This window comes from Schistocerca nitens, chromosome 4 (assembly GCF_023898315.1).
Source record: "Schistocerca nitens isolate TAMUIC-IGC-003100 chromosome 4, iqSchNite1.1, whole genome shotgun sequence".
NCBI classification, from domain to species: domain Eukaryota; kingdom Metazoa; phylum Arthropoda; class Insecta; order Orthoptera; family Acrididae; genus Schistocerca; species Schistocerca nitens.
In genome coordinates, this window is record NC_064617.1 from 980822697 (window position 1) to 980840578 (window position 17882).

Consider the following 17882-nt stretch of genomic DNA (forward strand, 5'->3'; position numbering starts at 1 on the left):
TGATTGTGGTGGTCGATTATATACGTTTAGGGGTTGCAGTGGTACATCTGTTTTGGGCCGTCAGTCTTTGCGCCCTTCTCCTTTTCGACACTGACATTTTCTTGCCGGTAATGAGCACACTAAACTTCTGCAAGTTTGAGAAAAACTTCCAGCAGCTGGCCAGTTCGTCAAGTACTTGTAGCAAGAAGCTTACGGAAGTTACTTTTGCAAGTTGACGAATTTTGCGCGAAGTCGGCTTGCCGGGGGTGTTTCTACGTCAAACAACTTTTCAGAAGTAGTTTTTGCAAGCGATTTTCTGAAGTTTACTTGCTATTGGACACACTCGTTTAGTTAAACAGTTCGATGCCTAAACATCGACGATCTATAGTAGCAAATCTTGGTAGGCAGGTAAAGTACCCATCGCCACGTGCTGTTACGAAATTTGCTAAACAAAGTTGTTGATGCAGGAAATACTGTCAGAACGGCCAATCAAATTACAAGCAGTGCATTTCCCAGTGCTTCTACGCATCGCCGTGTACCGAGGTCACAGGGTCCTTTTGTTTACAGGGAACGGCTACATCACGACCGGAGTCCTGAGGGAGATCCTGCGAGAGCTGGACGACAAGATCACGCAGGAAGAGCTCGACATGATGATCGAGGAGATCGACTCGGACGGCTCCGGGACCGTTGATTTCGAAGGTATGGACTTTTGCGCCATTATCAAAGTACGAGGTGCAATCAAGTTCTAAGGCCTCCGATTTTTTTTCTAATTAACTACTCACCCGAAATCGATGAAACTGGCGTTACTTCTCGACGTAATCGCCCTGCAGACGTACACATTTTTCACAACGCTGACGCCATGATTCCACGGCAGCGGTGAAGGCTCCTTTAGGAGTCTGTTTTGACCACTGGAAAATCGCTGAGGAAATAGCAGCACGGCTGGTGAATGTGCGGCCACGGAGAGTGTCTTTCATTGTTGGAAAAAGCCAAAAGTCACTACGAGCCAGGTCAGGTGAGTAGGGAGCATGAGGAATCACTTCAAAGTTGTTATCACGAAGAAACTGTTGCGTAACATTAGCTCGATGTGCGGGTGCGTTGTCTTGGTGAAACAGCACACGCGCAGCCCTACCCGGACGTTTTTGTTGCAGTGCAGGAAGGAATTTGTTCTTCAAAACAATTTCGTAGGATGCACCTGTTACTGTAGTGCCCTTTGGAACGCAATGGGTAAGGATTACGCCCTCACTGTCCCAGAACATGGACACCATCATTTTTTCAGCACTGGCGGTTACCCGAAATTTTTTTGGTGGCGGTGAATCTGTGTGCTTCCATTGAGCTGACTGGCGCTTTGTTTCTGGATTGAAAAATGGCATCCACGTCTCATCCATTGTCACAACTGACGAAAAGAAAGTCCCATTCGTGCTGTCGTTGTGCGTCAACATTGCTCGGCAACGTGCCACACGGGCAGCCGTGTGGTCGTCCGTCAGCATTCGTGGCACCCACCTGGATGACACTTCTCGCATTTTCAGGACGTCATGCAGGATTGTGTGCACAGAACCCACAGAAATGCCAACTCTGGAGGCGATCTGTTCAACAGTCATTCGGCGATCCCCCAAAACAATTCTCTCCACTTTCTCGATCGTGTCGTCAGACCGGCTTGTGCGAGCCCGAGGTTGTTTCGGTTTGTTGTCACACGATGTTCTGCCTTCATTAAACTGTCGCACCCACGAACGCACTTTCGACACATCCATAACTCCGTCACCACATGTCTGCTTCAACTGTCGATGAATTTCAATTGGTTTCATACCACGCAAATTCAGAAAATGATTGATTGCACGCTGTTCAAGTAAGGAAAACGTCGCCATTTTAAGTACTTAAAACAGTTCTCATTCTCGCCGCTGGCGGTAAAATTCCATCTGCCGTACGGTGCTGCCATCTCTGGGACGTATTGACAATGAACGCGGTCTGATTTTAAAACAATGCACATGTTTCTATCTCTTTCCAGTCCGGAGAAAAAAATCGGAGGCCTTAGAACTTGAATGCACCTCGTACTTACAGCAAGCTCATTCAAGAATTGCGCCTGGTGAGAGAGAGAGAGAGAGAGAGAGCTGCAGACTGAGTGAGACCGCTCAGCACTAGAGATGGGGGATCCGCTCTTGAACTAATTCATAGAGTTGAATCTTTCAAAGGAGTGAACAATCAGTGATTCAGAAAAAAAGAACGGTAGCTCCAAACGTTTCCCACGGCAGAGAGAGAGAGAGAGAGACGGAGCAAATCAGCAGCGCCTCTGCTGGTCAGAGCACAGTGCATGCCACACAACAGAGCCAGCGCCGGCCTCTGCCCTTTCTTCTACCTTGGCTGCCTGCATTGTGCAGTGCCCCATTGGATTTTGTGTTTCACATATGCCGCGCCGTCTCTGTGCGTCGTCTGCCGTGTGCAGTGTCTGGCGCAGCTTAACTTCGCATCGCACTCTGTTGGCGATCGTTTCAGTCCAACGTCCTGCCCTCTGGGCAGTTGATGCGAGCAACAGGACAGAGAGCCACCTAGCGGATAACATAGGAACTACTTGCAAAAACCTGCTCGCAAGGGAACGGACGATTTGTCTCGGAGCGGGTGAGTTCACCGCTCCCCCCACCCTCGGAACTCGCCCGCTCAGCGCTCACCCCACCGTCTCGACTCTAGCCAGAGCGTTGAGCAAAGCGACTCTGGTGTCACTCTGGTCTCTGCGGTCTCAGCTCATGCAGTAATACAGCTCGCGGCTCGACCTGCTCGACTCAGCGCCTCTGCATCGGAGTTCGTCCCCACTGGATATTGTTCTTCGTAGTAATACCGCTATGTATATTACATTATTATGTTATGTATACATCAATCGCTTTTATTTTATTTTTATTTGTTTAAACTGATTAGATTAGGTTCCTGATGACTCCTCTTACCATAGGATTTTTATTATGGACACTCGAATTTACGCTTTAATTACGAGCGAACCGATAAACGTATCGCAAAATGTGATACACCAATATTTTCCTTGTTTTATTCTGCGTAAGGCTATATGCAGCACTCGTTTTACAGTCAAATTTATATTTTTTTTCTTATTCTGGTACGGATTTTGCGATTTTAGGCGTCTTCGGAAGGAAACGTTCACTTTAAAAATATATGGCTTGCGATGTATTTGTATGAGGTTAATGAAATTTTAATACATTATAGCCAAATATATTGTTAATGTAAATCTGAAGTTACAACATTTTCCGATCACCCAAAAAACCACGATAGTGCAAAATAAATCAATAATCAAAAACTTTGTCATATCGTGGAAATTTCAATAAACAATACAAAATTCTTACTCATTATCTGTGTTACTTCAAAATAGGATCAAATAAGATCAAAATACAGGTATAGTACTGGAATAAACCAAGTTTAAAGGGCAATGTGCCTTCCATTTATTTTCTATTGTAAATGAGTGGTGAGTCATGAAAAAGAGCTAATTCATTTCAGGGAGTGAACAGTTCTGATCCAATCTCTGAAAAGAACAGTTTTGCCCATCTCTACTCAGCACTGCTCTTCTGCGCTGGACTGTCACGCGGTCAGATCTAAGGTAAACAAAATATTCTCTTTTAGAATTAATTTTATGTAAGGGATATAGAGTCTCATTGTTACTGTTGGTGGTTACAAGTAAGTATTTTTTGTTATACTTCATGCTACAATTCTTTGTATCCCTTTTCACAGTTTAGAAATTGGATCCTTAGTTTGCTGTTTTGTAAGTAATAATTTTAATTGACCAAGTTTGAAAACTTATTAAAATAGAATTAAGGTTATAAAGCTCCTTAATTCTTACAGTCAACATTGTGAAAGAAGACAATTAACATTTTACACGTTTTTCTTTTTCGAGGAAACTATTTTGTCTAGGCTTGGTACAATATTCTGTGGGACTGCTAACCTCAAAGAACTGGTCAAATTTTTATCGCCAAGGAATGAACGGTTCTTAGTTTTAGCAAGTTTTAAAAGAGAGAAAAAGCGCTCACCAATATACGTGGAACCAAACATTGAGAGAACTTTGACCGCGTGCTTGGGCAATAGAGGATATTTCTCTTGTGGAAGACAGCTGTGAAAGTCACCCAAAGTTTAACGCGTAAGAAAGCGGTCCGTCAGGCGGATATGGCAGTGCAGGTCAATCAGCTCTAGTTAAAGCTCTTGTGAGACATCCTCTGCCCGAAGGGAAAACGGGCGAACAAATATTTCTATCGGCTGGCGTTCGGGCGATCCGCACGGCCAGCTAAGCGAGACGGCTCGGCCACTGCGACAACATACGAATTCGCCGGGGGCACAGTTTGGACGAGCCTGACTTACAGGAAGTTTAACGTCCATTTTGGCGATTATGATTCTGGCATTTAGCAAAATGCTAAAAATCCAATGCAGATGATGATGATGATGGTCATAATATTCCGTTCTGAATAACGGTGCAAAGTTGTGTTCCGGAAAACTGGTTGCACCCGTTTTTTCCCCTATGCATTGTTTTGCCTGGATCATACTTCACTCACTCCAATACGCCTGTATTTGTCTTCATAGCCATTTTCCATTACAGAGCAATTTATTCCTATCTAACTGACGGATAACTATGTTTATAAGGATCATGAAGTTGGAAAATTGTTCAATTACTGCAATATTAGTAATTTCGAAGTAGTATTACACAATGTTCTGTTGTCTCAGGAGGGTAATTTTACGACAGTTTGTGCTTGTTCTTTGCAGTCACTGGACCTCTCTGTAATAGTGCGAATTTATACATCTACATAGATGGGACCTGGATAAACTGAAAGAACCAGAGGTTGTAGAGAGTTTCAGGTAGAGCATAAGGGAACAATTGACAGGAATGGGGGAAAGAAATACAGTAGAAGAAGAATGGGTAGCTCTGAGGGATGAAGTAGTGAAGGCAGCAGAGGATCAAGTAGGTAAAAAGACGAGGGCTAATAGAAATCCTTGGGTAACAGAAGAAATATTGAATTTAATTGATGAAAGGAGAAAATATAAAAATGCAGTAAATCAAGCAGGCAAAAAGGAATACAAACGTCACAAAAATGATATCGACGGGAAGTCCAAAATGGCTAAGCAGGGATGGCTAGAGGACAAATGTAAGGTTGGTTGGTTTGTTTGGGGAAGGAGACCAGACAGCGAGGTCATCGGTCTCATCGGACTGGGGAAGGATGGGGAAGCAAGTCGGCCGTGCCCTTTCAAAGGAACCATCCCGGCATTTGCTCGGAGCGATTCAGGGAAATCACGGAAAACCTAAATCAGGATGGCCGGACGCGGGATTGAACCGTCGTCCTTCCGAATGCGAGTCCAGTGTCTAACCACTGCGCCACCCCGCTCGGTTGACAAATGTAAGGATGTAGAGGCTTGTCTCACTAGGGGTAAGATAGATACTGCCTACAGGAAAATTAAAGAGACCTTTGGAGAGAAGAAAACCACTTGTATGAATATCAAGAGCTCAGATGGCAACCCAGTTCTAAGCAAAGAAGGGAAGGCAGAAATGTGGAAGGAGTATATAGAGGGTTTATACAAGGGCGATGTACTTGAAGACAATATTATGGAAATGGAAGAGGATGTAGATGAAGATGAAATGGGAGATAAGATACTGCGTGAAGAGTTTGACAGATCACTGAAAGACCTGAGTCGAAACAAGGCCCCGGGAGTAGACAACATTCCATTAGAACTACTGATGGCCTTGGGAGAGCCAGTCATGACAAAACTCTACCATCTGGTGAGCAAGATGTATGAGACAGGCCAAATACCCACAGACTTCAAGAAGAATATAATAATTCCAATCCCAAAGAAAGCAGGTGTTGACAGATGTGAAAATTATCGAACTATCAGTTTAATAAGTCACAGCTGCAAAATACTAACGCGAATTCTTTACAGACGAATGGAAAAACTGGTAGAAGCGGACCTCGGGGAAGATCAGTTTGGATTCCGTAGAAATGTTGGAACACGTGAGGCAACACTAACCTTACGACTTATCTTAGAAGAAAGATTAAGAAAAGGCAAACGTACGTTTCTAGCATTTGTAGACTTAGAGAAAGCTTTTGACAACGTTAACTGGAATACTCTCTTTCAAATTCTGAAGGTGGCAGGGATAAAATACAGGGAGCGAAAGGCTATTTACAATTTGTACAGAAACCAGATGGCAGTTATAAGAGTCGAGGGGCATGAAAGGGAAGCAGTGGTTGGGAAAGGAGTGAGACAGGGTTGTAGCCTCTCCCCGATGTTATTCAATCTGTATATTGAGCAAGCAGTAAAGGAAACGAAAGAAAAATTCGGAGTAGGTATTAAAATTCATGGAGAAGAAGTAAAAACTTTGAGGTTCGCCGATGACATTGTAATTCTGTCTGAGACAGCAAAGGACTTGGAAGAGCAGTTGAACGGAATGGACAGTGTCTTGAAAGGAGGGTATAAGATGAACATCAACAAAAGCAAAACAAGGATAATGGAATGTAGTCAAATTAAATCGGGTGATGCTGAGGGGATTAGATTAGGAAATGAGACACTTAAAGTAGTAAAGGAGTTTTGCTATTTAGGGAGCAAAATAACCGATGATGATCGAAGTAGAGAGGATATAAAATGTAGACTGGCAATGGCAAGGAAAGCGTTTCTGAAGAAGAGAAATTTGTTAACATCGAGTATAGATTTAAGTGTCAGGAAGTCGTTTCTGAAAGTATTTGTATGGAGTGTAGCCATGTATGGAAGTGAAACATGGACGATAACCAGTTTGGACAAGAAGAGAATAGAAGCTTTCGAAATGTGGTGCTACAGACGAATGCTGAAGATAAGGTGGGTAGATCACGTAACTAATGAGGAGGTATTGAATAGGATTGGGGAGAAGAGAAGTTTGTGGCACAACTTGACTAGAAGAAGGGATCGGTTGGTAGGACATGTTTTGAGGCATCAAGGGATCGCAAATTTAGCATTGGAGGGCAGCGTGGAGGGTAAAAATCGTAGAGGGAGACCAAGAGATCAATACAGTAAGCAGATTCAGAAGGATGTAGGTTGCAGTAGGTACTGGGAGATGAAGAAGCTTGCACAGGATAGAGTAGCATGGAGAGCTGCATAAAACCAGTCTCAGGACTGAAGACCACAACAACAACAACATAGATACCCCGCAAGCCAAGTACAATGCGTGGCGCAGGGTATCCTGTACCACTACTAGTCATTTCCTTTCCTGTTCCACTCGCAAATAGAGCGGGGGAGAACGATTGTATGTATGCCTCCGAATGAACCCTAATTTCCCGTATCGTACGTTTATGGAGCTTCCTCGCAATGCACGTTGGCGGAAGTAGAATCTTTCGTCAATAAGCTTGAAATACCGGGTCTCTAAATTTTCTCAAAATTGTTCTTCGAAGAGAACGTCGCTCTCCCTCCAGGGATTCCGATCTGAGTTCCTGAAGCATCTCCGTAAGACTTAACGTATTGTTCGAACCTACCGGTAACAAATCTAGTACTCCGCCTCTGAACTGCTTTGATGTCCACCATCAATCCGACCTGGTACGGATCCCAAACACTTGAGTAGTATTCAAGAGTAGGTTGCACCAGCGTCCTATATACAGTCTCCTTTACAAATGAACAACACTTTTCTAAAATTCTCCCAATAACCGAAGTCGACTATTCGTCTTCCCTTACACAGCCTTCACATGCTTGTACCATGTCATATCGCTTTGCTACATTACGACCAGATGCACTCCTGGAAATGGAAAAAAGAACACATTGACACCGGTGTGTCAGACCCAACATACTTGCTCCGGACACTGCGAGAGGGCTGTACAAGCAATGATCACACGCACGGCACAGCGCACACACCGGGAACCGCGGTGTTGGCCGTCGAATGGCGCTAGCTGCGCAGCATTTGTGCACCGCCGCCGTCAGTGTCAGCCAGTTTGCCGTGGCATACGGAGCTCCATCGCAGTCTTTAACACTGGTAGCATGCCGCGACAGCGTGGACGTGAACCGTATGTGCAGTTGACGGACTTTGAGCGAGGGCGTATAGTGGGCATGCGGGAGGCCGGGTGGACGTACCGCCGAATTGCTCAACACGTGGGGCGTGAGGTCTCCACAGTACATCGATGTTGTCGCCAGTGGTCGGCGGAAGGTGCACGTGCCCGTCGACCTGGGACCGGACCGCAGCGACGCACGGATGCACGCCAAGACCGTAGGATCCTACGCAGTGCCGTAGGGGACCGCACCGCCACTTCCCAGCAAATTAGGGACACTGTTGCTCCTGGGGTATCGGCGAGGACCATTCGCAACCGTCTCCATGAAGCTGGGCTACGGTCCCGCACACCGTTAGGCCGTCTTCCGCTCACGCCCCAACATCGTGCAGCCCGCCTCTAGTGGTGTCGCGACAGGCGTGAATGGAGGGACGAATGGAGACGTGTCGTCTTCAGCGATGAGAGTCGCTTCTGCCTTGGTGCCAATGATGGTCGTATGCGTGTTTGGCGCCGTGCAAGTGAGCGCCACAATCAGGACTGCATACGACCGAGGCACACAGGGCCAACACCCGGCATCATGGTGTGGGGAGCGATCTCCTACACTGGCCGTACACCACTGGTGATCGTCGAGGGGACACTGAATAGTGCACGGTACATCCAAACCGTCATCGAACCCATCGTTCTACCATTCCTATACCGGCAAGGGAACTTGCTGTTCCAACAGGACAATGCACGTCCGCATGTATCCCGTGCCACCCAACGTGCTCTAGAAGGTGTAACTCAACTACCCTGGCCAGCAAGATCTCCGGATCTGTCCCCCATTGAGCATGTTTGGGACTGGATGAAGCGTCGTCTCACGCGGTCTGCACGTCCAGCACGAACGCTGGTCCAACTGAGGCGCCAGGTGGAAATGGCATGGCAAGCCGTTCCACAGGACTACATCCAGCATCTCTACGATCGTCTCCATGGGAGAATAGCAGCCTGCATTGCTGCGAAAGGTGGATATACACTGTACTAGTGCCGACATTGTGCATGCTCTGTTGCCTGTGTCTATGTGCCTGTGGTTCTGTCAGTGTGATCATGTGATGTATCTGACCCCAGGAATGTGTCAATAAAGTTTCCCCTTCCTGGAACAATGAATTCACGGTGTTCTTATTTCAATTTCCAGGAGTGTATTTACGAGGTGCATTCAAGTACTAAGGTCTCCGATTTTTTTTCTCCGGACTGGAAAGAGATAGAAACATGTGCATTGTTTTAAAATGAGGCCGAGTTCATTGTCAATACGTCCCAGAGATGGCAGCACCGTATGGCTGATGGAATTTTACCGCCAGCGGCGAGAATGAGAACTGTTTTAAATACTTAAAATGGCGACGTTTTCCTTACTTGAACAGCGTGCAATCATTCGTTTTCTGAATTTGCGTGGTGTGAAACCAATTGAAATTCATCGACAGTTGAAGGAGACATGTGGTGATGGAGTTATGGATGTGTCGAAAGTGCGTTCGTGGATGCGACAGTTTAATGAAGGCAGAACATCGTGTGACAACAAACCGAAACAACCTCGGGCTCGCACAAGCCGGTCTGACGACACGATCGAGAAAGTGGAGAGAATTGTTTTGGGGGATCGCCGAATGACTGTCGAACAGATCGCCTCCAGAGTTGGCATTTCTGTGGGTTCTGTGCACACAATCCTGCATGACGACCTGAAAATGCGAAAAGTGTCATCCAGGTGGGTGCCAGGAATGCTGACGGACGACCACACGGCTGCCCGTGTGGCATGTTGCCGAACAATGTTGACGCGCAACGACAGCACGAATGGGACGTTCTTTTCGTCGGTTGTGACAATGGATGAGACGTGGATGCCATTTTTCAATCCAGAAACAAAGCGCCAGTCAGCTCAATGGAAGCACACAGATTCACCGCCACCAAAAAAATTTCGGGTAACCGCCAGTGCTGAAAAAATGATGGTGTCCATGTTCTGGGACAGCGAGGGCGTAATCCTTACCCATTGCGTTCCAAAGGGCACTACGGTAACAGGTGCATCCTACGAAAATGGTTTGAAGAACAAATTCCTTCCTGCACTGCAACAAAAACGTCCAGGAAGGGCTGCGCGTGTGCTGTTTCACCAAGGCAACGCACCCGCACATCGAGCTAACGTTACGCAACAGTTTCTTCGTTATAACAACTTTGAAGTGATTCCTCATGCTCCCTACTCACCTGACCTGGCTTCTAGTGACTTTTGGCTTTTTCCAACACTGAAAGACACTCTCCGTGGCCGCACGTTCACCAGCCATGCTGCTATTGCCTCAGCGATTTTCCTGTGGTCAAAACAGACTCCTAAAGAATCCTTCGCCGCTGCCATGGAATCATGGCGTCAGCGTTGTGAAAAATGTGTACGTCTGCAGGGCGATTACGTCGAGAAGTAACGCCAGTTTCATCGATTTCGGGTGAGTAGTTAATTAGAAAAAAAAACGGAGGCCTTAGAACTTGAATGCACCTCGTAAACCACGTGACTGTGTCAAGCGGGACACTACTAATGCTGTATCGGAACGTTACCGGTTGGTTTTTTCTACTCAGCCGCATTCAAAAAAGGCTCTGAGCACTATGAGACTTAACTTCTGTGGTCATCAGTCCCCTAGAACTTAGAACTAGTTAAACCTAACTAACCTAAGGACATCACACACATCCATGCCCGAGGCAGGATTCGAAACTGCGACCGTAGCGGTCGCGCGGACTGTAGCGCCTAGAAGCGCTCGGCCACCACGGCCGGCTCAGCCGCATTAACTCAAATTTTCTCACATTTAATGCTAGCTGCCATTAATCACACCAACTACAAATTTTGTCTACTTCGTCTTCTATTTTCCTACACTCACTCAACTTCGACACCTTACCGCACACCACAGCATCATCAGCAAACAACCGCAGATTGTTGCCCACCATTTACGCCGAATCATTTGTGTATACAGGGGACAGCAGCGGTACTATCACACTTCCCTGGGGCACTCCTGACGATTCCCTTGTCTCTGATGAACACTCGCCTTCGAGGACGACGTACTGGATTCTATTACTGACGTAGTCTTCGAGCCACTCACATATCCGTGAACTTATTCCGTGTGCTCGTACCTTCTTTAACAGTCTGCAAATGGGGCACCGTCTCAAATGCTTTCCGGAAATCTAAAAATATGAAAGTATGGTATCTGCCTGTTGCCCTTCATCCATGGCTCGCAGCATATCATGTGAGAAAAGGGCAAGTGAGTTTCGCACTAACAACGCTTTCTAAAATCATAATGATTCGTGGACATAAGCTCTTAGTCTCAAGAAAGTTTATTATATTCGAACAGAGAATATGTTTAAGGACTTATAACACTACAGCAGCGTATTTACGTAGCTTACACTATGAAATACCAAGTTTGGTTTATTACGTAGTGTGCCCCAACAGAACAAATAGTCCTGCCACGGAAAAGCCACGTACAACACTCCCTTTTCTACTACTGTTATATCATAACGTTTAAGTTGGAGTCAGTTGCAAAACAGAATTATTTTGTTTTAGCAATTATGGTATAAAGCAACAGAGCAGTGTTACCCTCTGAGAGGAATTTTGTTTAGTTGACCGTGTTATTCCTAATGGGGGTGGCTTATCGGAAGTGAAAGTCAGAATTACGTAAATAATTAAACAGCGACAATCGAAATATTGCCTATCTGCACTGTTTAATTGATAAAGAAAACGGTCGCCAGCCTAACTAGACAAGAGAATGATAAACATTCTCGTTCAAGAAAATAGTTATTAGTAACTTTAATGGATGAACACAACCTATACTTGGCCACACGCGAGTGCAATGAACTCTGACACACTCATATGTTTACGGTGAGAGTGAAACTAACAGTTGGAGCAGCACAAACTATTTGCAAAATTATAACAGGTACAGAAAAACACTATCACTTTCAGGGCTTACACAAACTGAGTGGTCTTTATACTGTTAATATGAACACAAGAGAGACTAACACATAGCAAACAAGAGTGTATAACGTTTCACAACAGTAGCTTTCTCACTTTTACTACATAGAAACAAAATGTTAACAAAATTGCAACTGGCTCACCTTTTTAGAATTTACTACAGATATCAAGATGATCATTAGCTAAGCAAAACTTTAGAAACCTCAATCTTAAGAACTTTTAATTTTGAGGTAGGCAACAACACATTAATAAGCAGTTTTACTAGGAAAATTATTTTCAGCAAGCATCATTAACTTTAACCCACTCTCTTGCCATATTAACTTTAACTTTACTATGTTCAAGAGACATTAAATAGAAAACTGGGTTTTAACATACTTTCAGTAAGGACACTCGGTAATCACTTTAGTTCAAACGGAAAGGAACCTGAGAGGTGTTATGATGAGGAGAAAAGTCAAGGTAGGTACATAAATTCAGACATAAATTACCTTGTATTTGAGCACAATAACACATCCATTAAGCTGATCTTTCACTGTACATCAATATAGTACTACGTTGCAATGATTGCGCAATGTGGTGGCAACTGCATGTTGGTAGGTGGAATTGCAGGCAGAATTGCTGGGCTCTGTCATTTCTTGGTGGCGATGATAGATACAAATTCCAGAATAGTTCCATCTATTTATCCATACATCCGAGGCCTTGGAAAGAAGCAGGAAAAGCCTCTCTCGAAATCAGCACAATATGCATCTTTTACATGGCAGTGCACGGACTGGTGGCTCGTCCCCGACTGACTATCAGCTCCACCTTTTCCACCTAGGCCAACCACAATTTGCGCGCGCTACACAGTTCCGTTCCCGAGGGGAACCACTACACCTCTTATACACAGAATACTAAGAGCCCTAAGTGAGGATCAGCAATTTACATAACAGCAACCAATCATTTTAAACAAAACAGAACATTTGCACATATAGATATTTCTACAAAAAATTATTCACACAAAATTACAATTATATACAGTAAGTTTTGTTCCCTCCAAATGGGACAAAGAGTTTAAATGAAAGATATGCTACACAGCCTAAAACCAAACCACGACATCAAAGTTTGTATAAAGAAAGCAGTATACAATTTTATGTTATCTATTCAAACACATTTACAGAAGCACAGCAATGTAACATTAAATGAAACAAAAGCAAACTAAATCAGCACCGCATTAGAGCTATGGTGTTACAGACTCCGCTGCAAACCGAAGTTAATGATATTGGTCTATAATTTTGCGGGTCCGTTCTTTTACGCTTCTTATACAGAGGAGTCACCTGCGCTTTCTTCCAGTCGCTTGTGGGGCTTTGTGCTGGGTGAGACATTCGTTATACATGCAAGCTAGGTAAGGGGCCAATGCCATAGAGTACTCTTTGCAAAACCGAATAGTCTGTCCTATGATCAAATGATGGTATGTTTGTACGACTCTCCCGTGTGAACGATTCCTTGAACGCGAAATTTAAAACTTCGGCTTTCGTTTTGCTATCTTCAACTGCCACACTAGCGTGGTCAACAAGGGACTGAATGGAAACCTTAGACCGGCTTAACGATTTTACATAGAACCAGAATTTTCTCGTGTTCTCTGGCAGATCTTTTGCTAAAGTATGACGGTGGTAGCTGTATGCTTCGCGCATATATCTTTTCAGAGACGCACGAATCTCTGCTAACGTTCGCTTGTCGTCATTTGTGCGTTCTCTTTTGAACCGAGAGTGGTAACAGCCTCTGCTTCGTCATCGTCTTCCGGATTTCGTTATTAGACCACGGTGGATCTTTTCCACCCTTTATCCACTTACTAGGCACACACTTCTCCAGACGACGATTTGCAATTTGCTTCAACTTTGTCCATAATCGCTTTAGTCCCTGTTACTGGAACTAAGTGACTTCAGTTCACTCTCTAAGTCAGATACTAAGAACTTCTTACCAGCTCTGTCTAGCAGAAACACTCTCCTAGCCTTCTTGACTGATTTATTAACTTTCGTAACAGTAGACATTGTGATCGATAACCCCCGTGTCTATACTGACATTGTCGGTAAAATCTGGCCTATTTGTAGCTACAAGGCCTAAATATTTCCACTGCGTGTGGGCTGCCGAGCTAGCTACTCAAGACAATTTTCAGAAAACGTGTTCAAAATTATTTCGTATGACTTTCCGTATGTACCCCCCTCAATGAGTCCATAGATACCCCAGTCTATACCCGATAGCTTAACGTCGTTTTCAACTAGTTTTGCATGATCTGTGTATTAACGTGGTGCTGACTGCAAACTTTCTTTGAATTATTCTAGAATTTTCACAGCGGAATTGGGTGGCCGGTAAAAACATCCAACACTTGACTTGGTCTCACCTACATCCGTTATACGCAACCAGACGACCTCACTCTCGCAATCCATCTCGACCTCAATAGAGACAATATTTTTGTCAACTTCAATAAAGTGAAGGTCTTTGAATAAGCGTGGTATTAACATTCCCCAAGGAGTCTTTAGAAGAACCAAAGTAGAGGTGGCCGAGCATGGAAGCACAGTGGTTAAGAAAGTGGACTGATATTCCTGAGGCGAGCAATTCAACTATCCGAACGAAAACCACGATTTCGCTTTTCTTTTGTTTCCCTAAATCGAATTAGGGAAATGTGAGGATCTCTTTTTACAACAAGAGCAAAAATGTTTTCTCTGTCCATCGTTGTCCACGCCGAGTTAGTGCTCCAAGGACTCTGCAATCGACAGAACACTACGCTCAATTTTTTTTTTTAATCTTATGGGACTTAATTGCTAAGGTCATCAGTTCCTAAGCTTACACACTACTTAACCTAAATTATCCTAAGGACAAACACACACACCCATGCCCGAGGGAGGACTCTAACCTCCGCCGGGACAAGCCGGCTCTAATTTTACTGACATATACTTCAAGTTCACGCTATCTGATGCTGAACAGTTCTTCCGAGGCAACTGGATACCAAAGCCGGTATCTTTTTATTACTCTCCTGCACTTATGAAAATCCAAGAGATTTCGGGTCTTCATTGTGGACAAAAGGCTATAGCACGAGTTGAATGCTCAGGTAAATATTATCCTTTTATTGGAAATAGCACGAAAACCGTGACTACATTTTCAAATGATCAGAGTCGTCTTATACCTGCCTGTTGAACATGTGTATTATACGCATCTTTTTTGAGGGAAGAGAGTTTTAGTTCCACTATCGTTCACTCGATTTTCTCCTAAGTTTCCCATTATTTCTGGTATTGGAAGATTTCTAAGATGGGCATCTAGATCCCTGCAAATGAAAAAGAATGGTCTGTAGTTTTATTGATTTTGTTGATTGTTTCTTACAGTTGGTCATAGAACGAAGCTGTATGTTCCTTTCTTCATTCTTCTGGGGCGTGAGCACAAATGTTGCTTACAAGGGAAACTTCACATGGCATCCCCCTCAGATTTAGTGATAAGATGGACAGCCCGTCAAAAGCTAAACACAAATCAAGCATGAAAACACGGAGAAGGTGTTCTGTACTGTGAAAAAAAAAGCAAATTAGAGATGGTGAACGGTCCAAGCTGAACAAGTGAAACATTGAGTGGAGTTTTGAAGCCATGGTGCCGTGGTTAACGCTGGCACGGTAGCTCAGCGTGTTCTACATCTACATCTACATTTATACTCCGCAAGCCACCCAACGGTGTGTGGCGGAGGGCACTTTACGTGCCACTGTCATTACCTCCCTTTCCTGTTCTAGTCGCGTATGGTTCGCGGGAAGAACGACTGTCTGAAAGCCTCCGTGCGCGCTCTAATCTCTCCAATTTTACATTCGTGATCTCCTCGGGAGGTATAAGTAGGGGGAAGCAATATATTCGATACCTCATCCAGAAACGCAACCTCTCGAAACCTGGCGAGCAAGCTACACCGCGATGCAGAGCGCCTCTCTTGCAGAGTCTGCCACTTGAGTTTATTAAACATCTCCGTAACGCTATCACGGTTACCAAATAACCCTGTGACGAAACGCGCCGCTCTTCTTTGGATCTTCTCTATCCCCTCCGTCAACCCTATCTGGTACGGATCCCACACCATGAGCAATACTCAAGTATAGGTCGAACGAGTGTTTTGTAAGCCACCTCCTTTGTTGATGGACTACATTTTCTAAGTACTCTCCCAATGAATCTCAACCTGGTACCCGCCTTACCAACAATTAATTTTATATGATCATTCCACTTCAAATCGTTCCGCACGCATACTCCCAGATATTTTACAGAAGTAACTGCTACCAGTGTTTGTTCCGCTATCATATAATCATACAATAAAGGATCCTTCTTTCTATGTATTCGCAATACATTACATTTGTCTAAAGGGACAGTTGCCACTCCCTGCACCAAGTGCCTATCCGCTGCAGATCTTCCTGCATTTCGCTACAATTTTCTAATGCTGCAACTTCTCTGTATACTACAGCATCATCCGCGAAAAGCCGCATGGAACTTCCGACACTATCTACTAGGTCATTTATATCTATTGTGAAAAGCAATGGTCCCATAACACTCCCCTGTGGCACGCCAGAGGTTACTTTAACGTCTGTAGACGTCTCTCCATTGATAACAACATGCTGTGTTCTGTTTGCTAAAAACTCTTCAATCCAGCCACACAGCTGGTCTGATATTCCGTAGGCTCTTACTTTGTTTATTAGGCGACAGTGCGGAACTGTATCGAACGCCTTCCGGAAGTCAAGAAAAATAGCATCTACCTGGGAGCCTGTATCTAATATTTTCTGGGTCTCATGAACAAATAACGCGAGTTGGGTCTCACACGATCGCTGTTTCCGGAATCCATGTTGATTCCTACATAGTAGATTCTGGGTTTCCAAAAACGACATGATACTCGAGCAAAAAACATGTTCTAAAATTCTACAACAGATCGACGTCAGAGATATAGGTCTATAGTTTTGCGCATCTGCTCGATGACCCTTCTTGAAGACTGGGACTACCTGTGCTCTTTTCCAATCATTTGGAACTCTCCGTTCCTCTAGAGACTTGCGGTAAACGGCTGTTAGAAGGGGGGCAAGTTCTTTCGCGTACTCAGTGTAGAATCGAATTGGTATCCCGTCAGGTCCAGTGGACTTTCCTCTGTTCAGTGATTCCAGTTGCTTTTCTATTCCTTGGACACTTATTTCGATGTCAGCCATTTTTTCGTTTGTGCGAGGATTTAGAGAAAGAACTGCAGTGCGGTCTTCCTCTGTGAAACAGCTTTGGAAAAAGGTGTTTAGTATTTCAGCTTTACGCGTGTCATCCTCTGTTTCAATGCCATCATCATCCCGGAGTGTCTGAATATGCTGTTTCGAGCCACTTACTGATTTAACGTAAGACCAGAACTTCCTAGGATTTTCTGTCAAGTCGGTACATAGAATTTTACTTTCGAATTCACTGAACGTTTCTCGCATAGCCCTCCTTACGCTAACTTTGACATCGTTTAGCTTCTGTTTGTCTGAGAGGTTTTGGCTGCGTTTAAACTTGAAGCTCTCTTTGCTTTCGCAGTAGTTTCCTAACTTCGTTGTTGTACCACGGTGGGTTTTTCCCGTCCCTCACAGTTTTACTCGGCACGTGCCTGTCTAAAACGCATTTTACGATTGCCTTGAACTTTTTCCATAAACACTCAACATTGTCAGTGTCGGAACAGAAATTTTCGTTTTGATCTGTTAGGTAGTCTGAAATCTGCCTTCTATTACTCTTGCTAAACAGATAAACCTTCCTCCCTTATTTTATATTCCTATTAACTTCCATATTCAGGGATGCTGCAACGGCCTTATGATCACTGATTCCCTGTTCTGCACTTACAGAGTCGAAAAGTTCGGGTCTATTTGTTATCAGTAGGTCCAAGATGTTATCTCCACGAGTCGGTCCTCTGTTTAATTGCTCGAGGTAATTTTCGGATAGTGCACTCAGTATAATGTCACTCGATGCTCTGTCCCTACCACCCGTCCTAAACATCT

At 44.4% G+C, this 17882-nt stretch overlaps 1 protein-coding gene across 1 annotated transcript in view; it reads left to right on the forward strand.

Annotated features, from left to right (window-relative positions):
- Positions 1-17882, forward strand: part of LOC126252739 (troponin C, isoallergen Bla g 6.0101-like) — an 81133-nt gene that overhangs the window by 29008 nt on the left and 34243 nt on the right. Inside the window, exon 5 of the mRNA XM_049953642.1 lies at positions 547-678. Within this exon, the coding sequence (XP_049809599.1) occupies positions 547-678 (132 nt within the window). The remainder of the gene's footprint in view (positions 1-546; positions 679-17882) is intronic.